Source organism: Podarcis erhardii (genome assembly GCF_964252035.2).
Source record: "Podarcis erhardii genome assembly, chromosome: 13".
NCBI lineage: Eukaryota > Metazoa > Chordata > Lepidosauria > Squamata > Lacertidae > Podarcis > Podarcis erhardii.
In genome coordinates this window covers 10,967,548-10,990,885 of record NC_138502.1, presented here as the reverse complement: position 1 = coordinate 10,990,885, position 23,338 = coordinate 10,967,548, and the positions used below count along the sequence as shown (strand labels likewise).

The following is a 23,338-nucleotide window of genomic DNA, read 5'->3' as shown; positions in this document are numbered from 1 at the left end:
ATGCATGCACGTCTCTGCCCCTGTATGTCTAATAAGGTAGAATCTGTCACTCACATCCTTCTATTTTGCGAATTCTATAGTGAAGAACGAGTTCAACTTATTTTGCCGCTTTTATCAAAATTTATACCCCTTCAACATTATTTGGAATCCTCCCCCGAAATTCTACGAAAATACCTTCTGGAAGATTCCTCAAGCTCAATATCATATGAGGTGGCCAAATTTTGCACTTTAGCAATCAGGAAGCGTAAATCTCTTTTGTTGAATGACACACTGCGAAGCTCCCTTGTGTAATAATTTTCTTTTTTCCTTCTTCTTGATGCTGTTGTTGATTTCCTTTTGTTTGATCTTGTGGTGTTCTGTGTCACTGGCTTTTGCCGCAATAAAACTTGACTTGAGAGAAGTTATGGCAAACTGCAGATACCTTCCAGTTCCGCAGGCGAACAGTAAAAGTAGTTAGCAGCTGATTCACAATTGAAATAAATGTTCATAAATAAAGTCTGAGAAGAATCAGCACAGTTTTGCTCTGTGATGGGGCATGTGCATCATGAAGAAGAAAGACGTAGCTCCAGAGAAGAAATGTGCATGTAACCCAAGTTGCAATTCTGACAAAAACAGATAATGTCCAGGAAATCTGCTGTTGGGGGCATGGTATGTCCCCCCATTCAGTTTTATCCATTGTACAAGACCCTGCCAAACTTTGCAATGACATAAAAAAACTTTTGTTTGTTTTAGAGTGAAGTAGAAACAATGCCCTGCTCCAGACATCAAGTGTTAACATGATTCATAAAGATAGTAAAAAACAGACACAGTGCCCCTCTCCATTCAGCAAAGCACAGGTTTCCAAACCACAAATGGGAGATGATCCCAGTTTTCAGCCCATCTGCATGTATGTCTTTTGTATAAATGAGAGAGATGCACCAAACCCTGAAATGTTGACAAAGGGCAAATTTGACTAATAGGGTTCACCACATAATGTATATGAATACTGTGAAAGGAATCTATTTTGTCTCTTCTCTTCCTCCATTTACTTTTTAGCTCATTTATGGCTCTGTTCCGGTGATGAATGATAAAAGCCCAGGGCTTCCCTTCTACCAGATGGCAGCCTCAGAAGCCCTTCAGTATGAGGGAATTCTCTCTTTGCTTCTGCATTTCAGGTGGACATGGATTGGAGTTATTGCAATGGACAATGACAACGGAGAAAGATTTCTGCAAACCATTTCCCCAATATTTACCAAGAGTGGTGTCTGCTTTGCATTCCTAGAAAGAATCCCCAGTTTAAGTTTTATTTCTGAAATGTATGGCTTGCTACAACAGGGGGCAAGTATAAATCATAAAATTTTTAGCAGCACAGCTAATATAATTGTTGCCTATGGAGAATCTTATTACATGACAATTTTGAGATGGCTTCCATACCTATCAGTACATGATGACATGACATACAATATAAAAAGTAAAGTATGGATAATAACGGCCCAGGTTGAGTTCACTTCATTAGTCATTCAAAGGAACTGGGATGCAGGGATATTCAATGGTGCTATATCCTTTGAAATTCACTTCAGAAACCCACCAGGATTTCATCAGTATGTTGTGCACAGAAACCCTTCCAGCACAGATGGGGACGGTTTTATCAGGGACTTCTGGCAACAGGCCTTTGAATGTGTGTTCCCAGATATGACTGCAGACAAGGTGGAGGGGAATATTTGCACTGGAGAAGAGAAGCTGGAGAGCCTTCCCGGATCATTTTTTGAAATGAGCATGACAGGCCACAGTTACAGCATCCATAGTGCTGTCTACGCCATGGCCCATGCTTTACATGCGATGTTCTCATCCAGACTCAGGCACAGAGAAATGGCATACAGAGGGAGAGGGAAGAATCAGAATCAACAGTTTTGGCAGGTAATAGGCTAAACTTCCTCAACTGGAAGAGGCCTGTTATTCCCCCACAAGATATGGGTTTCCAAAATGTTGTCAACTTGCTCTTTCATCTCTGACAAGGAAAATCACTTCCATGGGAGAAGTATGGAGATCACTGGGATGCCACTGCATTCACAGATAAGAGGCAGTGCTAATGGTCAAGAGAGATGTTCAGCATTCTCTCTATCCCATATACACCAAATCCTCCCTCAGATCAGGTGATCACACACCACTCTGGTGTCTCCTGAGATGAACAGGCAGAGAGGAAAAGAGGTGTGGGGCGGGGGAGTTAAAGAAAGATTGTTAAAACGGGGAAAGGGAGGGAGAGGGATGTGGGAGAGAGAAAATTGGTGGTCTTTCCATCCCTGGACTTGACTCCACTCACAGTTGACTGTATCACCACCCACCACTTGCTGTAGGTCCTGCCCACAGGATAAAGATACCTTAGCCATGTATTAGAATTGCAGCCTTATACAAACGTGCTTTTTCTTTTTTCAATCTAGCTCCATCACTTTCTGAGAAGTATCTCATTTAACAATACGGCTGGAGATGTGGTCTTCATCAACCAGCATGGTGAGGTGGTATCTAGCTTGAATATTGTCAATTGGATTATATTCAACAACCAAAGTTTGCAAAGAGTGAGTGTTGGGAGAATAGATCCACAGGCTTCTCCAGACCAATCATTCATCCTTGATGAAGATGCCATAACATGGAACGTTTGGTTTAATCAGGTAGGGCCAAATTGTTAGATAATTCCAAGGAGATTCAGTCTTGCATAAGCGATGATCATTCACCTGCATGTCTACTCATTGTCTCTTAAAATACATGTCACTGTGCAGAATATGACCAAAGCATCCAAGTACCACATTAAGAGCCAAAAGCTTACTGCTAGAAGTCACTCAAGGAATAAAGGCAAATATTTTATTTTATTATATTATATGTAGAAATGTTTTATAAATATGTCTTAACAATTTTAAAATACTGATTTTTAACTGAAGAAAAGAGGATAGATAAGCCCCAAGATTTTGCCTTTCTTGCTAAAAAGTGGGGAACTGCTATGTAATCACAACAACTACACATCCCAGAACAATAGAGGGAGTATGACATCACTTCAACCATTACTACTACTAAAAAAAAATAGCCATTCTACATATTGCTGAAAGACTGACTCAGCTTTGCATCATAGAGAGGGGCCCAGGAACATGAAGATTTCCAAACTCATTGTTCTCTTGCTGATCCTTCTGCTCTTTCATTTACGGAATAGACTCGGCCTCTTTCTCTCTGTACTGAGAGATGTCTTCCAGGATCCAGCAAGAAAGTGAAGGAGGGACAGCCCCCTTGCTGCTACGATTGCATCCCATGTGCAGAGGGGAAGATTGCAAACCAGTATGGTAGGAGAAATAAATAGATTAAATAGATCCAGACTCTGTAGTTATCATTACTTTCACAGACAGAAAGTAAACATTTCACCAAATTCAAATGTATGACCTAATATATTTCTTTCCCCCCAGATATGAATGACTGTAATAAATGCCCAGACAAAGACTATCCAAGCAAGAACCGGGATGCATGTCTACCCAAGGATATAAGTTTCATGTCTTATGAAGAACCTTTGGGCATCAGTTTGGCCTCTTTCTCTTTTTTCCTTTCCTTGATCACAGCTCTGGTACTAGGTATATTTATGAAACACAATGACACACCCATTGTCATTGCAAACAACCGAAACCTCACCTACACTCTCCTCATCTCTCTCTTGCTCTGCTTCCTGTGTGCATTGCTTTTCATTGGCCGACCTGAGAAGGTCACATGTCTCCTCCGGCAACCAGCTTTTGGCATCATCTTCTCAACCGCTGTTTCTTGTGTCCTGGCAAAAACCTTCACGGTGGTTTTGGCCTTCATGGCTACAAAACCAGATTCCAGGATGAGGAAATGGGTGGGGAAAGGACTAGGGCACTCCATTCTTCTTTCCTGCTCCATAGTCCAAGCAGGCATATGTACTGTGTGGCTGGCAACCTCTCCCCCATACCCAGATGTGGACATGTACTCAATGACAGAAGAAATTATACTAGAATGTAATGAGGGGTCTGTGGCCATGTTTTACTGTGTCCTCATCTACATGAGCTGCCTGGCAACTGTGAGTTTTGTTATGGCTTTCCTTGCCAGGAAGTTACCAGACAGTTTCAACGAAGCCAAGTTTATCACTTTCAGCATGTTGGTCTTCTGCAGTGTTTGGCTGTCCTTTATTCCTTCCTACCTGAGCACCAAGGGAAAATACATGGTAGCTGTGGAGATCTTTTCCATCTTAGCCTCCGGTGTTGGGTTGCTGGGTTGCATCTTTTCCCCAAAATGTTATTTAATCATTCTGAGGCCTGAGCTGAACAATAGAGAACAGCTACTAAGGAAGAAAAATTAAAGAAATGAGAAACCTGCCCTTTGCTGTCTTTTGTGCTTTTCTCTGTGTGTACAGTAGAATATTTGGAAATATAAGTACAGCTGCTGCCTTTTATAATTTTTTCTAGAATCCAAATTCCCATAGTTGAAAATTCATTTGTAAAATTGACTTATCTGCTTTGAAGAAAAGAATCTTATCTTTACACATTCATTATTCTCTTGTAGCATGTGCTGACAAGAAGACTCAGAACCATTCTTGTCAAAATATATGCAAGGAAATCTTTATCTGTCCTTAATTCTGAATGATCAAAGTTGTCCTACAGCTTTCAGCATAATAGGATTTGTGAAACTGTACAATTGTGGCTATGGGATATACGAGTACTCATTTATGAATTATTGTTTTCACTGCTAACCCTCATATTTCACCATCAACCTATCCATAACCAAGATCGTAGAAATGGAAGATGATCATCTTAAATCAGGCCAATGGCCCATCTGGTCCAGCAGCTTGAACTCTCACTGACCAACCAGATGCCTGTGGGAAACTGTTAAGCCGCAAATGCACTGTCCCCACCATTGTTTCCTATGTCATTGAGTTCCATAGTTTATCAATGTACTGTGAGATAACATACTCGCCATTGAATTGGGTTCGCCTCCTCACAAGATTTTTTTCTGAATCATGTCTCCTTGGAGAAATTCAGAGTCCTAGACAAGAAAATGTAAATGAATTCTGCCCTCTTGTCCTTGGAAAAGATGGCAGCAAAGGACCATGCAGACATCACTGTGCAACGCATTTGACAGATGGGGAGCAACAATTGAAAAGTTTTATTTCACCAACACATGTGATGTATCTGAACACTCTATACTTAATACATATACGTATCATATATGTGACAAGTATATTGTTGGATATTCCACTGACTGTTGGCACCCTTCATCAAATGTTTAATGAGCAGATAAAATTGATTAGATCTAACCATGATGAATGGGGAATGCAAGTAAATCAGAGTAAGCCTCATTAAACCTTAAAACATTTATTTCTGTGTGGACATCTGTGGGCTATGCTTGTTAAGTATTGTCTGTAAGATTATGCCCTCTTTGCAGAAGGTCCAGGGTATTCAAGTGGAGACAGGAATGGAAGGAAGTAGGACTAATAATAATGATAATGCTAAATTTGTTATTTATAACCCACTCATTTGGCTGTGTTCTCCAGCCACTTTAACACAGTAAAACATTTTTTTTCTTGTTATCTGCTTGTCTGTAAGATTTGTCTGTAAGATTATGCCCTCCTTGCAGAAGGTCCAGGGTATTCAAGTGGAGACAGGAATGGAAGGAAGTAGGACTAATAATAATAATAATAATAATTTTATTATTTATAACCCACCCACCTGGCTTTCCCTGGCCACTTTGAGTGGCTTACAGCAGATATAAAAACACAGGCAGACATATTATTTCTTTTGTTGTTATCTGCTTTTAATCCTCTAAAATTTGGCTGAGAAGCCTATAGCCCTCCAGATATTGCTAGACTACAGCCCTCGTCATTGCTGACCATTTTCCATACTGGCTGGGGTTGGTTGGTTTTGGAATCCATCAACATCTGGAGTGCCACACATCCCCAACCCTTGCCCTACTGGAATTGAAGCAGAATGCATATTAAAAAAAATAAAATGGAGTCATACAGGAGGACCTGGGGCACCAACTCAACCTCTCCAGAATCACAGGGGCATTGGCCCTTGAGGGTTTGAGCAAAAATGCTTTCCCAAGGCACAGGGGAAGGAGGCTGAGAGCCAGGGGACCCAACTGTAATCCCACAGAAAAGCAATAAGCAGCCATTGCAGACATGCCATATGGCTGGTGTGAATCCAGATCCACTCAGCCAAATTCCAAGATGCTGACTACACCATTCTTCATTTTGGAGTCTTCCTTGGCTACAAGGTCTTCTATTATGAGCTTCTAAGTTCTAATTTCACCCATACAGCACTAGTCCATCAACCTGGAGATCTTATGTCCGAGGCTCTTAAATCTTTTCCAAGTCCCTTCTGCAGATCTTCTTCATATTCTTTAATGCTCAGGAGCAAATCTCGGGAAAACTCCAACCTAACAGTACTTTTATTCCTTCTGGACAGTTCAGCCAAATTTCCATGGTTAAAACTAAAGTCCATAAAGTGTTTCAGGACGTATTTCAGGATTCCTCCAAATCTAAAGGCCCCCAAAACTTCAGGCTCCTCCAAACCCAAGCCCATGTCCCAAAAGTCAGTCAATCCCTGGACAGAGGGATCTTTCCAACTTTCCTTCTTCAGTCCAAGACGGGATCCAATCCTCAAAATCTGACTTTTGCTAGATTCAATCATGGAAGACCTCAATTTATAATCCTCAATTTGCTTCTGAAAAACTAAGGATCCCGCTTGTACTACTTTAGGTTTCACAACAACAGCTTTCTCCTTTTCCTCCACCATTTGTCCTGCCAAGGTATTTTCCTGTCCCGAGTCTTGAATTGTTTCTGTGTTGGTACTCACTTTTTGACTCAAATTAGTCACTTTCTGTTCCAAGTTATCAATTTTAAAGATTGTGTCATCTGTCTTTTTATGAAGCTGTTCCAGCGAGTAGTTTATCTTATATAATACAGTCACAATAGCTTCTCCTATCAACATTTTGAATGGTCCAAGGTCAATCTCTGGTTCTCAGAATCCTTATCTTGCAGCTGGAGATCTCCCTGTTACACTCCTGTAACAGTTTCACATGCTCCCTCTAGAGGGAAACAGTCTCCACTTGTTTCAATTCTTTCAAACACAACTCAAGCAAATAAGAATAGTTTCAGTTTTCAGTTACTTTTTCCTCCTTTTTTGAACGCAGAAGAGGACAATGGAAACAGTATCTTTCTTATTTTAGCTAGCTGTCAAATCCGTTCTGTCAATGAACATTCCCCAAACGTCATCTGGCAGCCCATTCCCAGGTTCAGAGCAGTGGTAATTTGATTTTCACTCTCTCCTGCAGGCTCACTAGGTCCAAAACTTCCCCCCTCTTCTCCTGCTTCCAAGGGGGTTTTTGTATTTTTGACCAATGGAAATTTAATCCTTTGTCAAAAGCTTTCAGAGACTTTAGCTTGTAGCATCTTTGCTTCAATCTATTTAACAAAAGCGGAAGGCGGACTTCCTGTTTAGAACCTTCCCGCTTCGGTGCCAAATTAAAGTATTTCAAGATCCAATTTTCTGTTCTACTCACGGGTAGTTGTTTAAAATCCAATTGTCCACAGGAAAAAGTCAGCGCTCTCTGGCAGCAGCAATGCGGCTTCACTCCATGAAAGAAGCAGTAGATTCAAAGCACCGCACCACTCACCCCACGTTGCTCTTGATCCCCAAAATAGGGTTTCCCCGCGAGCAGGGGAGGCGCAAAGGGTGCCAGCCAAATCCCAAGTTCACAGGCTTCTCCCGCCTGTGATTTCAATGGGTCTCTGCCTTCGCCGTGGCGGTCAGACCCTGTTTTTCACGGAGCAAGTTCCTCCCGATCGGAGGAGCTCCGCCATTGCCGGAGGCGCCACCCCAGAAGTCAAGACTTCCGATATGTAAGGGAAGACGTCCCATTACCCCACATTAGCAACCCCTACTCTAGATACTATTAAGCTTAAAAATTTTTAAATTTGGACAAAAGTAAGAACATGAATTACAATAGGGACAAATACACAAATCTAAGATGAGTAAAACTTGGCTTGCCAGTAGTACATGTGGAAAGGTTCAAGGGATCTGCATCAACAGAAGTATAGTGTCCTGATGAAAGGAAATAATAGTACTGCTCTATTCTGCCTTGATCACCTGAAGTCTGTGTCCAGTTTTGATCACCACAATTTAAGAAGGATATTGACAAGCTAGAACATGTGCAGAGGAGGGCAACAAAGATGGTCTGGAAACCAAGCCTTATAAAGAACGGATGAGGGGGTTTAGTATGTTTATCTAAGATGAGACTGAGGGGAGGAATGATAGCCATTTTCAAATATCTCAAGAGCTGTCAACAGGAAGATGGAACATGCTTGTTTTCTCTTGCTTCAAATCAGGGTTTTCAAGTAATAAGAAAGGAGATTTCAAATAAACATCACAGAGAACCTTCTATTGATAAGAGCTATTCAATAGTGGAACAGACTGAGAGTTAATCCCACTGAACTCAATATGATTAACTACTCTGTTGATATGTAAAAGGATACATCTTTTGAAGTTCCTGCTGATACAGTTTGCAACTCTCATTCTAGGGTGGTGCCTAAGCTTTACCAGCACATCGTGGCCTTGGCATTTGCAGTCAAGGAGATCAATGAAGACCCTCACATCTTACCCAATATCACCTTGGGCTTCCACTTATATGACAGCTATATCAGTGCAAGGAGCACATGTCTCGCCACACTGCTGCTTTTATCCATGGTGGAAAAATTTGTCCCCAACTACATATGTGATGTAGAAAGATATCTGGCAGGGGTCATTGGGGGACTGGATTCTGAAATCTCCTTTTATGTGGCAACAGTTTTGGATATCTATAAGATTCCGCAGGTAGAACACCTAGGTACAATACCTCTATTAGCTTGCATAGAGGAAGAGGCAGGTTCCTCAGCATCAGTTCTGGGTGAAGATGAAATTGCAAGGAGAACCATGTACACCACCTTGAGTTCCTTGGAAAATAAAGGTTGTACATAATTGTAATATAAGCAAACTGTCAGACTGACAGACAGACAAACCTGAATAAAGGGGAAGGTTGCAATAGCTGAAAAAATATGTAACTCTCCCCTGTATTACACACACATTTAGATCACTTACAGTATATAACAAATGCCAATGATGGGAGAGTGTGCTTCTCTCTCGCCAGCAGTTTTTGGTTATGCATCATTTTCTGCTTAGTTAGGAGGGTATCTGAATTGAGCTGCTGAGGAAAAGGGGTAATTACTTACAGGATAAAAGCAATAATATTATAGGCACCAGTAGAAAAATTAGTGAGGAGGGCATGTCAAATAAGCTGCTGGGGAAGTGGGGGAATTGTTTACAGCTAAAAAAAACCTTACAGGTAAGAGCCAGTACAATAACTATTCCTCTTTAGCCCACTGGACATAATTAAAGATATAGAGAAGTTATGGCAAACTGCAGATACAATCCAGTAAAAGTAGTTAGCAGCTGATTCACAAGTGAAATAAATGTTCATAAATAAAGTCTGAGAAGAATCTGCACAGTTTTGCTGTGTGATGGGGCATGTGCATCATGAAGAAGAAAGACGAAGCTCCAGAGAAGAAATGTGCATCTAACCCAAATTGCAATTCTGACAAAACCAGAAAATGTTCAGGAAATCTGCTGTTGGGGGCATGGTATGTTCCCCCATTCAGTTTTATGCATTTTAGAAGACCCTCCCAAATTTTCCAATGACATAAAAAAGTTTGTTTGTTTTTAAGTGAAGTAGACACAATGCTCTGCTCCAGTCATCAGTGTGTTAAAAAGATTCATAAAAATAATATAAAACACAGTTAATAATATAAGACACAGTTCCCTTTCCAGTCATCAAATTAAAGGTTTAAAAATGAGAAAAGGGAGATGATCCCAGTTTTCAGCCCATCTGCATGTGTGTCTTTTGTAAAACTAAGAGAGAGGCAAACAAACCCTGAAATGTTGGCAAAGGGTGTATTAGACTAACAGGGTTCACCTCATAATGTATATGAATACTGTGAAAGGAATCTACTTTGTCTCTTCTCTTCCTCCACTTACTTTTCAGCTCATTTATGGCTCTGCTCCGGTGATGAATGATAAAAGCCCAGGGCTTCCCTTCTACCAGATGGCAGCCTCAGAAGCCCTTTAGTATCAGGGAATCCTCTCTTTGCTTCTGCATTTCAGGTGGACGTGGATTGGAGTCATTGCAATGGACAATGACAACGGAGAAAGATTTCTGCAAACCATTTCCCCAATATTTACCAAGAGTGGTGTCTGCTTTGCATTCATAGAAAGAGTCCCCAGTTTAATTTTTATTTCTGAAATTAATGGCATGCTACAACAGGGGACAAGTATAAACCATAAAATTTTTAGCAGCACAGCTAATGTAATAGTTGCCCATGGAGAATCTTACTCCATGGCAACTTTTATATGGCTTACATACCTATCAGAACATGATGACATGACATACAATATAAAAAGTAAAGTATGGTTAACAACTTCCCAGGTTGAGTTCACTTCATTTGTCATTCAAAGAAACTGGGATGCAAGAATATTCAATGGTGGTATGTCCTTTGAGATTCACTTCAGAAACCCACCAGGATTTCATCAGTATGTTGTTGAAAGAAACCCTTCCAGCCCAGATGGGGACAGTTTTATCAGGGACTTCTGGCAACAGGCCTTTGCATGTGTATTCCCAGATATGACTTCAGACAAGGTGGAGGGGAATATTTGCACCGGAGAAGAGAAGCTGGAGAACCTTCCTGGATCATTTTTTGAAATGAGCATGACAGGCCACAGTTACAGCATCCATAGTGCTGTTTATGCCATGGCCCATGCTTTACATGCCATGTCCACAACCAGACTCAGGCACAGAGGAATGGTGTATGGATCGAGAGGGAAGAAACTGAATACAGAGTTTTGGCAGGTAATAGGCTAAACATTCTCAACTTGAAGAGGCCTGTTATTCCCCCACAAGGGATTGGTTTCCAAAGTGTTGTCAACTTCATCTCCTTCATCTCAGACATGAAAAAGTGCTTCTATGAAGAAGTTTGCAGACCACTGCTATGTTACTGCATTCAAAGATAAGAAGCGGCAGTAATGGTCGAGAGAGATGTTCAGCATTATCTCTATCCCATATGCTCCAAGTCCTCCCTCAGATCACGTGATCATACACCACTGTGGTGTCTCCTGTGATGAAGAGGGACAGAGGAAAAGAGGTGTGGGGTGGGGGAGAAAATTGGTGGTCTCTCCATGCTTGGACATGAATCCACTGACACTTGACTGAATCACCCTCACCAATTTCTGTTGTTTTTTCCCTACAGGAAGAAAAAAAATGCTCCACCCTGTATTAGACTGCAGCCTTTTCCAAACAATTGCCTTTTCTGTTTTCAATCTAGCTCCATTACTTTCTGAGAAGCATCTCATTTAACAATACAGCCAGAGATGTGGTCTTCATCAACCGGAATGGAGAGGTGGTATCTAGCTTAGATATTGTCAATTGGATAATATTCTCCAACCAAAGTTTGCACAGAGTGAGCGTTGGGAGGATAGAGCCGCAGACTTCTCGAGACCAATCATTCATCCTTGATGAAGATGCCATAACATGGCACAGGTGGTTTAATCAGGTAGGACCACATTATTAGATAATTCCAAAGAAATTCAGTATTGCCTAAGCAATGATCATTCACCTGCATGTCTACTCTCTGTCTTTTAAACTGCATGTTCCTGTGTAGAACATGACCAATGCATACAGAGAGCCAGTGTGGTGTAGTGGCTAAGAGCGGTAGACTTGTACTCTGGTGAACCGGGTTCCCGTCTCTGCTCCTCCACATGCAGCTGCTGGGTGACCTTGGGCTAGTCACACTTCTCTGAAGCCTCTCCCCCTCACAGAGTTTTTGTTGTGGGGGAGGAAGGGAAAGGAGAATGTTAGCCGCTTTGAGACTCCTTAGGGTACTGATAAACACTTCTTCATCCAAGTACCAGATTAAGAGCCAAAAGGTTACTCCTAGAAGTCATTCAAGGAATAAAGGCAAATATTTTATTATATTCATAAATATTTTATAAATATTTCTTAACAACTATAAAATACTGGTTTTTAACTGAGGAGAAGAGGATAACGCGCAAGATTTTGCCTTTCTTGCTAAAAAGTGGGGAACTGCTATGTAATCACAACAGCTATACATCCCAGAACAATAGAGGGACTATGACATCACTTCAAACATTACTACTACAGTGGTACCTCGGGTTAAGTACTGAATTCGTTCTGGAGGTCCGTTCTTAACCTGAAACTGTTCTTAAGCTGAAGCACCAGTTTAGCTAATTGGGCCTCCTGTTGCTGTGGCGGCGCCAGAGCACAATTTCTGTTCTCATCCTGAAGCAAAGTACTTAACCTGAAGAACTATTTCTGGGTTAGCGGAGTCTGTAACCTGAAGCGTATGTAACCTGAAGTGTATGTAACCCAAGGTACCTCTGTACTAAAAAAATAAAACCATTTTACATATTGTTGGAATGCTGACTCAGCTTAGTAAAATAGAGAGGGGCTCAGGAACATCAAGATTTCCAAACTCATTGTTCTCTTGCTGATCCTTCTGCTCTTTCATTTACGGAATAGACTCGGCCTCTTTCTCTCTGTACTGAGAGATGTCTTCCAGGATCCAGCAAGAAAGTGAAGGAGGGACAGCCACCTTGCTGCTACGATTGCATCCCATGTGCAGAGGGGAAGATTGCAAACCAGGAAGGTAGGAGGAATAAATAGATTAAATAGATCCAGACTCAGCACTAATAATTGAAAGGTGTTGTAAGGACGGCTGAGTTTACTTTTCAAAAAAGATAATCTACTGTGTGTGTGATCCTGCCTCTTTCTGATCATTGTCTTTCATATAGTTTAAATATGCTAATCAAATGAGAATGACCATGCATTCAGAGGATGTCAGGGAACTGCCATCGCAACTAGCGGAGGAGGCGAGGCTCCACAGCGATGCTGGAGAGGGGCCAAGCAAGGAGTGAGGCAGGTCTCCGGCTGAGGAAGATAATCAGCGCTACACCAGGGATAGAGGGGGGCCGATGGGGGAAGCAGAGAGGAGGCTCCAGGACTCTTCGCAGGAGACCAGCGAGGAGAGCACAGGTCCTCCGCTGCCCAAACCCACCCTGCGCAGAAGACTTCCGTGCAGGGAAAGTAGGCGGCGACTTGGCATCAAAGAGCTTCTTTGCTGGAAGAGGTTCAAGAAACGCCCACAGACAGATTCTGCTAGTGACTGAACAGCCACAAAGTGAAGGGCTGTCCAGCCAGGAAAGGTTTAACCAGGCCACCTAGCCAGGAGTGGCGGCAACTTACGCACGAGCAACCCCACATAACCATTACAGAGTAGTTGGATGGTAGGTGGTTCAAAGCACTTCTTCTTCTTCTTCTTCTTCTTCTTCTTCTTCTTCTTCTTCTTCTTCTTCTTGTGTGGTAAGGCTGCCAAACCAGCCCCTTGTTAGAATAAAATTCACACTGACACTTAATTTTGGTTTAAGGTTATTGGGCAAAATTTTTGGCCACAACTTTATTGATTACAGAAATGTGAGTGGTATTGGCTTAGGAATTGGCAACAGACCATATCAGACTCCCGCCCCTTTTGCAGGAAGTCAGTAAGGATAAACCACCCAAAGAGGAAGCCACATCGGGAAACCCTCCTGCATCTCTCCTCGGTGTCCCCAGAGGCCTGGCATGGCCCTCGTCCCGCAAGCGGACTTCAGACAGGAACCAGGCCCTGGAATCCTTTAACAGAATACCCTTGGTCAATGGAGGGGCAGGAGATGGCTGACTTCCCCTCCCCCACAAAGCAATGAGCCAATGCCTAACCGTCAAACCTTACAAAGTTGTGGCGATTGCTAAGAGATAGGCAAAAGCCAAGTGGCCATTGCCAATCTGCCAAATGCAAACATTCCTACACGGCTCCCGGCACAAGACAGGTGTCCAAACAAAGTCCAAAGTAACGCCAGAGAACACATAAAATAATGGGAGGGTGGGAGGGTGTTCAGCAGTGTGAAGCAGGTTCCTGACACGCCTCATGCTGCAGCTTTTATATCCCCTCACAATCACCCCACAGAAAAATGATTGGCCAAAAAGCCAGGGTGATCGTGGTGCCACCCTGGTATGATGGCGTTACTCCGCCCATGCCGGGGGGGGGACCAGGTTGGGGGCCTGACCGCAACCAGGAGCACCCTTAAAAATGATCCCACTTCTGCTTCTTCAATTACTCATAGCTGAGTAAGATTGTCTTCCATAATCAAAGTTTTCACAATGAGTCCATAGGTGCCTTTGGAGGCAAATTCTGGATCCATATGTCCTTCCACAGTGGGGATATTGGTTTCCGGGTCAGAGTTGATCATGATGTGGATTTGCCAAGCGTGCCTTTCTCTTTGCACGTTTCTACCTTGCGTCAAGAGCATATCTAGAGGGGGCCTTGGCACTCCTTCTGACTTACACAGGCTGCACCCAGTCTAGTGTGAATAAACATTCAGATGGCAATGGCACTGGCTGTGGCACTTACAGGACCACATAGCTCTGAACCAATTAAATTCAGGAATACGTTAAATTACAGAGCTTTGAGAAACTAAAATCCAAAGTTCGAGACTGGTTACATTATTATCAGATAAATGAGACTTTTAAGCAGGACAGGAAACTAGGATTTCAGAAGGAGAGGTCAAAATTGGAAACAGAATTGTTAGAGACTGTCAGGGAACTGCCATCGGAGAGACAGGTGGTGGACAGGCTCCAGGAGAATAGGAGAGAATCTGCAGCAGAAGAGGGAACCAGCAGGGGGAGTGCAGGAGTCACAGCGGAGGGGAGGCTCTGGGATGCTTCCAGTGAGAGTAGTGGAGAGGTAACGGGACCCCCGTTGGGAACTCCCACCCTTCGCCGGAAACTGTCACGCAGAGAGTCACGAAGGCGCATGTCTGTCAAACAGCTTTTATGTTGGCGTAAATTCCGTAGACGCCCACTGTCAGATTCTACCAGCGACTGACGGAGTCATGCTTTGGGGGCTCCGTTAGTGCATCGGTTTGGATGACCAGCCAAACCCCAGAGGGATCAAGCAGCTCATTATCCCATTACGCACAAGCAGCTCATTATCCCATCACAGCAATCTGACAGTGTTTGAAAGCAGCTTGTGCAAGCAGAAGGCATCATGAGCGAACCAGCCGGAACCGGAGGAGCAGGAGCTGGAGCTGGAGCAGATCCAAGCCTGGAACAAAGGTACAGGGCGTTGGAGGTCCAGCTGGCACTGCAAACGGCGAGGCTCGAGGAGAGGAGGGCTCAAGATGCAGATAAGGGGAAGACCACCCCACTTGCCAGACGGGTGCCTGGACTGGTGCAGAAATTTGGGGGGGATCCCCGGAACTATCAAGCCTTTAGGACAGAGATGCAATATGCTCTCAATCTACTGTTTGATGACTTCCCCGACGAGAACTCTAGAGTGGCGTACGTGATTGGCCATCTAGAGGGAGGGGCGAGGGACTGGGTTCGGCCCCTGATGGCAGCCAATAATGAAATCTTAAAGGACACAATGAAGTTTTTCCGCGCCATGGACTTGATGTTTTCCAGCGAGATCGAGCAGGGAGTGGTGCGCAGGCAGTTAATGGCGTGTAAACAGGGGAGCCGATCTGTACGTGAGTACTGGACTGAGTTCACCATGCTGATTCATAGACTTGGGTGGGACCTTGCTAGTGAACCTATTCAAATGCTGTTTGAAGAAGGTCTCTCTCCGGCAGTGAAAGATGAACTTTCCCGGGCGCCTAGGGCGGAGTCTATGGATCAGCTGACTAAATCAGCGCTGTCCATTGGGGCACGCCAGGAAGCTAGAGCTATGGAAAAGTGGGAAGGAAAGGGGGAACGTTGGAAGGACTTCCGCATTCCAGAGATTCCGGAGCAGCCTTTCCCGCCAGCAGAGCCGATGGAACTTGGAACAGCGCGCGCGCGCGCAGTTTCAAACACCAGTGAAGGGCGGAAGAAGGAGGGAAAGAGCGGCAAGAGATGCTATCTCTGCCAACAGCCAGGTCACTTTGCCAGAGTCTGTCTGCAAAGGAAGGAATGGCAAGGGATGGCGGGAACTGTTGGGGGGAAGGAGGAAGAAGAAATCACGGAGCAAGTAAAAGCCAATGCCTGGTTGCCAACATCAGGGCACAGCAGCCAGGCCAGGGAGTAATGAATGTGCCCACGCCGGAACCTCCAAGACCAGCGCTTGTGATAGAGGTGTTGCTGGAACTAGCAAACGGACACCCACTGAAGATAAAAGCGCTATTGGATTCAGGTAGCTCATGTAATTTCATGAGCAAAGAGTTTGCAGCTGCACACCAGATACAGACTATCCCATTGAGTAAGCCTTTGCAGGTTACCACGATTGATGGGAGGGAGCTGTTGGGAGGAGAAGTGAGCCAACAGACTGTACCAATGATAATGAGGGTGGCACGACACACCGAACTGATAGCGTTTAACGTAGCCACCTTGGGAGGAGCTCCTATTATCTTGGGTATGAGCTGGCTGGCGCTACACGATCCGCTAGTAGGCTGGCATCAGAGAGTGGTTTCCTTTGGATCAGTACATTGCCTAGAACACTGCAAGGAGGGAGAGGCTCAGGCAGGTGCCAGGGCCACTCTAGCAGGGATGGAAGTGATGGACAAGGGGAGGGTGCCACCACAATACGCTGACTTGATTGACGTATTCAGCGAAAAAGAAGCAGATAAACTGCCCCCGCACAGACCCTTTGATTGTCAAATTACCTTACTCCCAGGAGCACAATTGCCAGTGGGCAAGCTGTATGCAATGTCAGACAGTGAGATGCAGGAGTTAAGGGAGTTCATTGACAAGAATCTCAAGCGAGGTTTCATCAGAGAGTCACGAGCGGTGGGGGGCAGCCCAGTGTTCTTTGTGGACAAAAAAAACACGGGCAAGCCCAGGCTTGTATGTGATTTCAGGGCCCTAAATGCAGTGTCAGAACCAGTGACTTTCCCTATGCCCAGAATTGATGACATTCTAACACGGGTGAGAAAAGGGAAAATTTTTACCAAGCTGGACCTTAGGGGGGCATATAACTTGATACGTGTGAGAAAGGGGGATGAGTGGAAGACCACTATGTTCACCCCCTTGGGGGCCTTTGAGTACCTCGTTATGCCTTTCGGATTACAAGCGGGCTCCGCCTGTTTTCAATCATTCATGAATCACGTCCTGGGGCCACTGCTCTACAAGAACTGCGTAGCGTTCTTAGATGACGTCCTGGTGTACTCAGACAATGAGGAGCAGCATGTGCGAGATGTAAGAGAGGTACTGAGCAAGCTGCGAGAAAACCGGCTGTGGGTGAAACTGGAGAAGTGTCAGTTTCATACCAAGGAGGTGGAATTCCTGGGGTACCAGTTGTCTGACAAGGGATTGGCCATGGATCCCAGCAAGGTTCAAGCGGTACTGGAATGGAAAACACCAAAGACCAAGAAGGACGTGCAAAGGTTCCTGGGTTTCGGAAACTTCTATAGGAAGTTCATCAAAAACTTTGCCCATTTAACAGCGCCCATCACGGATTGTCTTAGTAGCAAAAAGAAATTTGTTTGGACGGGAGAAGCGCAGAGGGCGTTCGAATGCTTAAAGCAGGCGTTTGCGTCGGAAGAGCAACTTTTGCACGTGGATCTACAACAACCAATGAGAGTGGAGACTGACGCGTCAGACCGAGCGGTGGGGGCCGTTCTTCTCCAGCCGGGAAAAGATACGTCTGAATGGAGACCGTGTGCATTCTTCTCGCGGAAGTTGAACAAATCCGAGAGGAACTACACAGTGTACGACCGAGAACTGCTCGCCATTCATGAAGCATTCCGGAAATGGCGGCACTTGCTGATTGGGGCGCAGCACAAGGTTCAAGTCCGAACTGACCACAAAAATCTGGAATACTGGAGAACAGCCCGAGTGCTGAACCAGAGACAAGTGAGATGGGCCCAGGAGTTCTCCAAATTCCACTTTGAGATTCGTTACGTGCCCGGCTCCGAGAACGTGAGGGCGGACGCTCTTTCCAGGAAACCTGAGTACTTAGAGGGGGAGGGAGCGCCTGAGGCAAGGCATGTAATCCCTGAAGACCGCTGGGTGTGTGGGGTGGCATTGGTGGGGCAGAGGGAACTGATAGAGGGTACGGAGAACGATGAATACGCCCAAGAGAAACTCAGAGAGCTCCGGAGGACAGAGGAGAACACAGGGGGGTTCGAAGAAAAGAACGGGGCGTTGTATTACAAAGGGGCACTGTACATACCCGACGGGGAACTGAGGGGCAGAGTACTCAAGCAGTTGCATGACAGCCCCACAGCGGGACATTTTGGACAGCACAAAACCATGTGGTTGGTTACCAGGGAGTTTTGGTGGCCCAAGGTGAGGGAGGACGTACGGGAATATGTCAGGGGTTGCGACAGGTGCCAGCGAGCGAAAGGAGAGAGGGTGGCGCCAGCGGGGCTATTACAACCCTTACCCACGCCCGAAAGGCCATGGGAGGCAGTATCCATAGATTTTATGACGGACCTGCCAAAATCCAAAGGCAAAACAGCTGTCATGGTGGTGGTAGATCAATTAACCAAGATGTGTCATTTTATAGCTTGTTCACATGCAGTCACAGCGGAGGAAACCGCCAAGTTGTTTGTAGAACATATTTTTAAGTTGCATGGCGCCCCCTTGAGGGTTTTGAGCGACAGAGGGAAACAATTTACTTCCAGGTTCTGGAGGAAACTTATGAGCTTACTGCACGTAGAACTCAATTTCTCAACTGCCCGGCACCCAGAAACCAATGGGCAAGCGGAAAGGGCAAATGGGGTTTTACAACAATACCTGAGGTGTTATGTAAAAGACAGAGAAAATGATTGGGTGGATAAGTTACCTCTAGCAGAATTTGCCTACAACAACGCGGAGAACGTGTCCACAGGGATGAGTCCCTTCCTGGCAAATTATGGGTGTCACCCCTGGGCATTCCCAGGAGAGGGAGGGGAGAGGTGGAGCGTGCCGGCGGCGGAATATTTTTTTGAAGAGATGGAGGCGATCCACCGTCAGCTTCAACTTAACTTAGAGAAAGCCAAGGAAGAATATAAGAAGCAAGCAGACAGAAATAGGAGGGAAGGTGAAACTATAAGGGTGGGGGACCGGGTGTGGTTGTCCACCCAAGGGCTACCGTTCAAGGGCGGGAGTAAGAAATTGAGGCCCAAAAGATTGGGACCCTTTGAGGTCATACAGCAGGTCAACCCAGTGGCATTCAAACTCAGGCTGCCCAGTCACATGAAATTACACCCAGTATTTCACAGGTCATTACTGTCGCCGTACCGAGAGGGACGTGAGTGGGGGGAGCGTGAGAGAGAGGCCACCCAAATGCCCGTGATAGAAGAGAGAGAGCGCGACATGAACGTGGCAGGAATCATTGATTCCAGGTGGAAGGGGAATCAGGTGGAATATCTGGTAGAATGGGAGGGGGAAGCAGAGTCGGAAAACACTTGGGTACCAGCAGAGGTAGTCAATGACGAGGTTTTAATAGAAACATTTCATCAGCGTTTCCCAAGAAAACCGCAACCCGTGGCTCGATTTAGAAGGGAACACTTTGGGACCACCAATGAGGAAGGAGAGTTTGAAGGGTTCCCAGAGTCAGGGGTGGGTGAAGAAGCCGACTCTGACGAAGAAGAGGAAGACGGGGAGAGAGACGGTACGCCGTGGCTAGAAGTGTTAGAATCCTCGGACGACGAGGAGAGTTCCTTCAGGGGCTTTCCGCCCTCACCGCCAGTGGGAGAGGAGGCGGGAGGGGGCGAAGGGGGCCCTGGGGGGGAGGTGGATGTCAGGGAACTGCCATCGGAGAGACAGGTGGTGGACAGGCTCCAGGAGAATAGGAGAGAATCTGCAGCAGAAGAGGGAACCAGCAGGGGGAGTGCAGGAGTCACAGCGGAGGGGAGGCTCTGGGATGCTTCCAGTGAGAGTAGTGGAGAGGTAACGGGACCCCCGTTGGGAACTCCCACCCTTCGCCGGAAACTGTCACGCAGAGAGTCACGAAGGCGCATGTCTGTCAAACAGCTTTTATGTTGGCGTAAATTCCGTAGACGCCCACTGTCAGATTCTACCAGCGACTGACGGAGTCATGCTTTGGGGGCTCCGTTAGTGCATCGGTTTGGATGACCAGCCAAACCCCAGAGGGATCAAGCAGCTCATTATCCCATTACGCACAAGCAGCTCATTATCCCATCACAGAGACCAATACTAAGAATTTGTCTAAAATGTATAATTTGTTGCTGAAATGGAATACACAGGATGAAACGGTTAAATCAGCTATGATCAAATGGGCACAAGACTTAGGTCATGATATTATGTTCGCTGACTGGGAACAGTTATGGACCACAGGCCTTAAATTTACGGCATGTAGTGCCTTGAAAGAAAACATAATGAAAATGATCTATAGGTGGTACATGACTCCAGTCAAGCTTGCAAAGATATACCATTTGCCCAATAATAAATGCTGGAAATGTAACGAATGTGAAGGAACTTTCTATCATCTTTGGTGGACCTGCCCAAGGGTTAAAGCCTACTGGGAAATGATCTATAATGAAATTAAGAAAATCCTTAAGTGGACATTTGTAAAGAAACTGGAGGCTTTTCTCTTGGGCATGGTCGGCCAATCGGTACCAAAGAAAGATAGGACCTTTTTCATGTATGCAACTACAGCAGCAAGAATTCTCCTGGCAAAGTATTGGAAGATGCAAGAATTACCTACTCTGGAAGAATGGCAGACGAAGGTGACTGAATTTATGGGACTGGCAGAGATGACCGGCAGAATCCGTGATCAGAGGAGAGAGACAGTGGAAGAGGACTGGAAAAAATTTAAAATATATCTTAAGAACTGTTGCAAAATCTCAGACTGATAAAATGTTAAGGGCTAAGAAATAGAGAATTATAGGTGTAAATATTTAAGTTAAGAGAATCTTGAGGGAAATTAAATATAGAAATGAATTAAATATAGAAATGGATGAAGGATTGCTAAAAATTTTTGAAACAAGGGTGCAGTGAAGGGGAGGCATGGGGAAGTCATGTGTTGTTTATGAATGTTTTTATTTGTGTGTTTTTTGTTTATGAAAACTAATAAAAATTATTTTTAAAAAAATAAAAAATAAATAAATTCAGGAATACGGCAGTAATTAAATACTGAGAATTATACCATATAAGGTTTTGACATACTGAGCATGCTCTGACTGTGGTCAGACTATTCTCAGTAACTAGAGTGAAATAAAATACTGACGTGGAAACTAATCCTGCAATAAAATTTTAGCAGACCACGATGAAGCTTCTTTGTTTAAACTGGGAGTAAGTATGCATGCTCACACTGTTTGTAATTTGGGTCAATCATAAGAAGACAACAAAGTGCCTTAAGAGGAAATGGAGTGAGGGAAACAAAGCATTTCAATTGAATAGGAAATTTAAACTAAATGGAATGTGTGGAATTTGTGCCAAACGTATAAAACTGTTTCAAACTCTTTGTACGATGTTTAGTTGTTTTAGGTTAGTTAGGTTAGTTATCCCCTGTTGAACCTTCTGCGCAGAATTAAACATTTTGGACTACAGTGGTACCGCTGCTTACATACTTAATTCATTTTGGAGATCCATTCTTATCCTGAAACTGTTCTTAACCTGAAGCATCACTTTAGCTAATGGGGCCTCGCGCTGCCGCTGAGCTGTAGTGCGATTTCTGTTCTCATCCTGAAGCAAAGTTCTTAACCCAAGGTATTATTTCTGGGTTAGCGGAATCTGTAACCTGAAGCATATGTAACCTGAAGTGTATGTAACCCAAGGTACCACTGTACTTTCCCCCTCACAGTCTCATGTGGTTTAGGGGCATATCCATGACACAGAGAAAGCTTAGATTGCAACATGACATATCCATGACACAGAGAAAGCTTAGATTGCAACAATACCACTTTGCATTGCATAAGACAGTACTAAACTTGTGCTTTGATTTAAACAGAGCTCTTTTCTTCTCAGACAGAAAGTAAACATTTCAGCAAACTGAAATCTATGACCTAATATATTTGTTTCCCCCCAGATATGAATGACTGTAATAAATGACCAGACAAAGACTATCCAAGCAGGAACCGGGATGCATGCCTACCCAAGGATATCAGTTTCTTGTCTTACAAGGAACCTTTGGGCATCAGTTTAGCCTGCTGCTTTCTTTCCCTTTCCTTGATCACAGCTCTGGTACTAGGTACATTTATGAAACACCACAACACACCCATGGTCATTGCAAACAACCGAAACCTCACCTACACTCTCCTCATCTCTCTCCTGCGCTGTTTCCTTTGTGCATTGCTCTTCATTGGCCGACCTGACGGTGGTTTTGGCCTTCATGGCTACAAAACCAGAATCCAGGATGAGGAAAAGGGTGGGGAAAGGACTAGGCCACTCCATTCTCCTTTCCTGTTCCATAATTCAAGCAGGGATATGTACTGTGTGGCTGGCAACCTCTCCCCCATACCCAGATGTGGACATGCATTCAATGACAGAACAAATTATACTAGAATGTAATGAAGGGTCTGTGGCCATGTTTTACTGTGTCCTCATCTACATGAGCTGCCTGGCCACTGTCAGTTTTGCTGTGGCTTTCCTTGCCAGGAAGTTACCAGACATTTCAATGAAGCCAAGTTTATCACTTTCAGCATGTTGGTCTTCTGCAGTGTTTGGCTGTCCTTTATTCCTTCCTACCTGAGCACCAAGGGAAAATATATGGTAGCTGTGGAGATCTTCTCCATCTTAGCCTCTGGTGGTGGGTTGCCGGCTTGCATCTTCTTCCCCAAATGTTACATTGTCATTCTGAGTCCTGAGCTCAACAATAGGGAACAGCTAATAAGGAAGAAAAATTAAAGAAATGAGAAACCTGTCATCTGCTGTATTTTGTGTTTTTCTCTGTGTTTACAGTAGAATAGTTGGAAATATAAGTTCAGCTGCTCCCCTTAACAATTTTTTCTAGACTCCAAATTCCCATAGTTAAAATTTCCTTTGTAAAATTGACTTATTTGCTTTGAGGAAGACAATCATACATTTGTTGTTGTTTAGTCGTGTCCGACTCTTCGTGACCCCATGAACCAGAGCACGCCAGGCACTTCTGTCTTCCACTGCCTCCCGCAGTTTGGTCAGACTCATGTTTGTAGCTTCGAGAACACCGTCCAACCATTGTTGGAGCCAGCCAGTCAGGTGGTGCTTAGCATAGCATAGAAAAAAGACACAATGAGGCAGCGTGTATTTTCATAATGCTGGAGAGCTGCTCCTTCCAGCCTTTCTCCTCCGGCAACTTTTTATTATCTCCTTTGTTCTCCCAGCCGCATGGCCGTTT

General features: G+C 44.5%; 1 protein-coding gene and 1 pseudogene across 2 annotated transcripts; both read left to right on the top strand.

Moving 5' to 3' along the window:
• Positions 1-1,041: 1,041 nt before the first annotated feature.
• LOC309326584 (vomeronasal type-2 receptor 26-like) lies at positions 1,042-4,327 on the top strand (the record flags this gene model as incomplete). The annotated part of the gene is made up of 4 exons (XM_081835434.1): positions 1,042-1,896; positions 2,418-2,645; positions 3,179-3,305; positions 3,426-4,327. Exons 1-4 carry the CDS (start codon positions 1,060-1,062, stop codon positions 4,325-4,327), a joined length of 2,094 nt encoding a protein of 697 aa, XP_081691560.1. The 5' UTR covers positions 1,042-1,059.
• A 5,738-nt stretch (positions 4,328-10,065) lies between these two features.
• Positions 10,066-22,920, top strand: LOC309326577 (vomeronasal type-2 receptor 26-like; annotated as a pseudogene). Its single transcript has 4 exons — positions 10,066-10,902; positions 11,375-11,602; positions 12,589-12,715; positions 22,052-22,920. The product of its transcript is annotated as a vomeronasal type-2 receptor 26-like (transcript).
• The last annotated feature ends 418 nt before the right edge of the window (positions 22,921-23,338 follow it).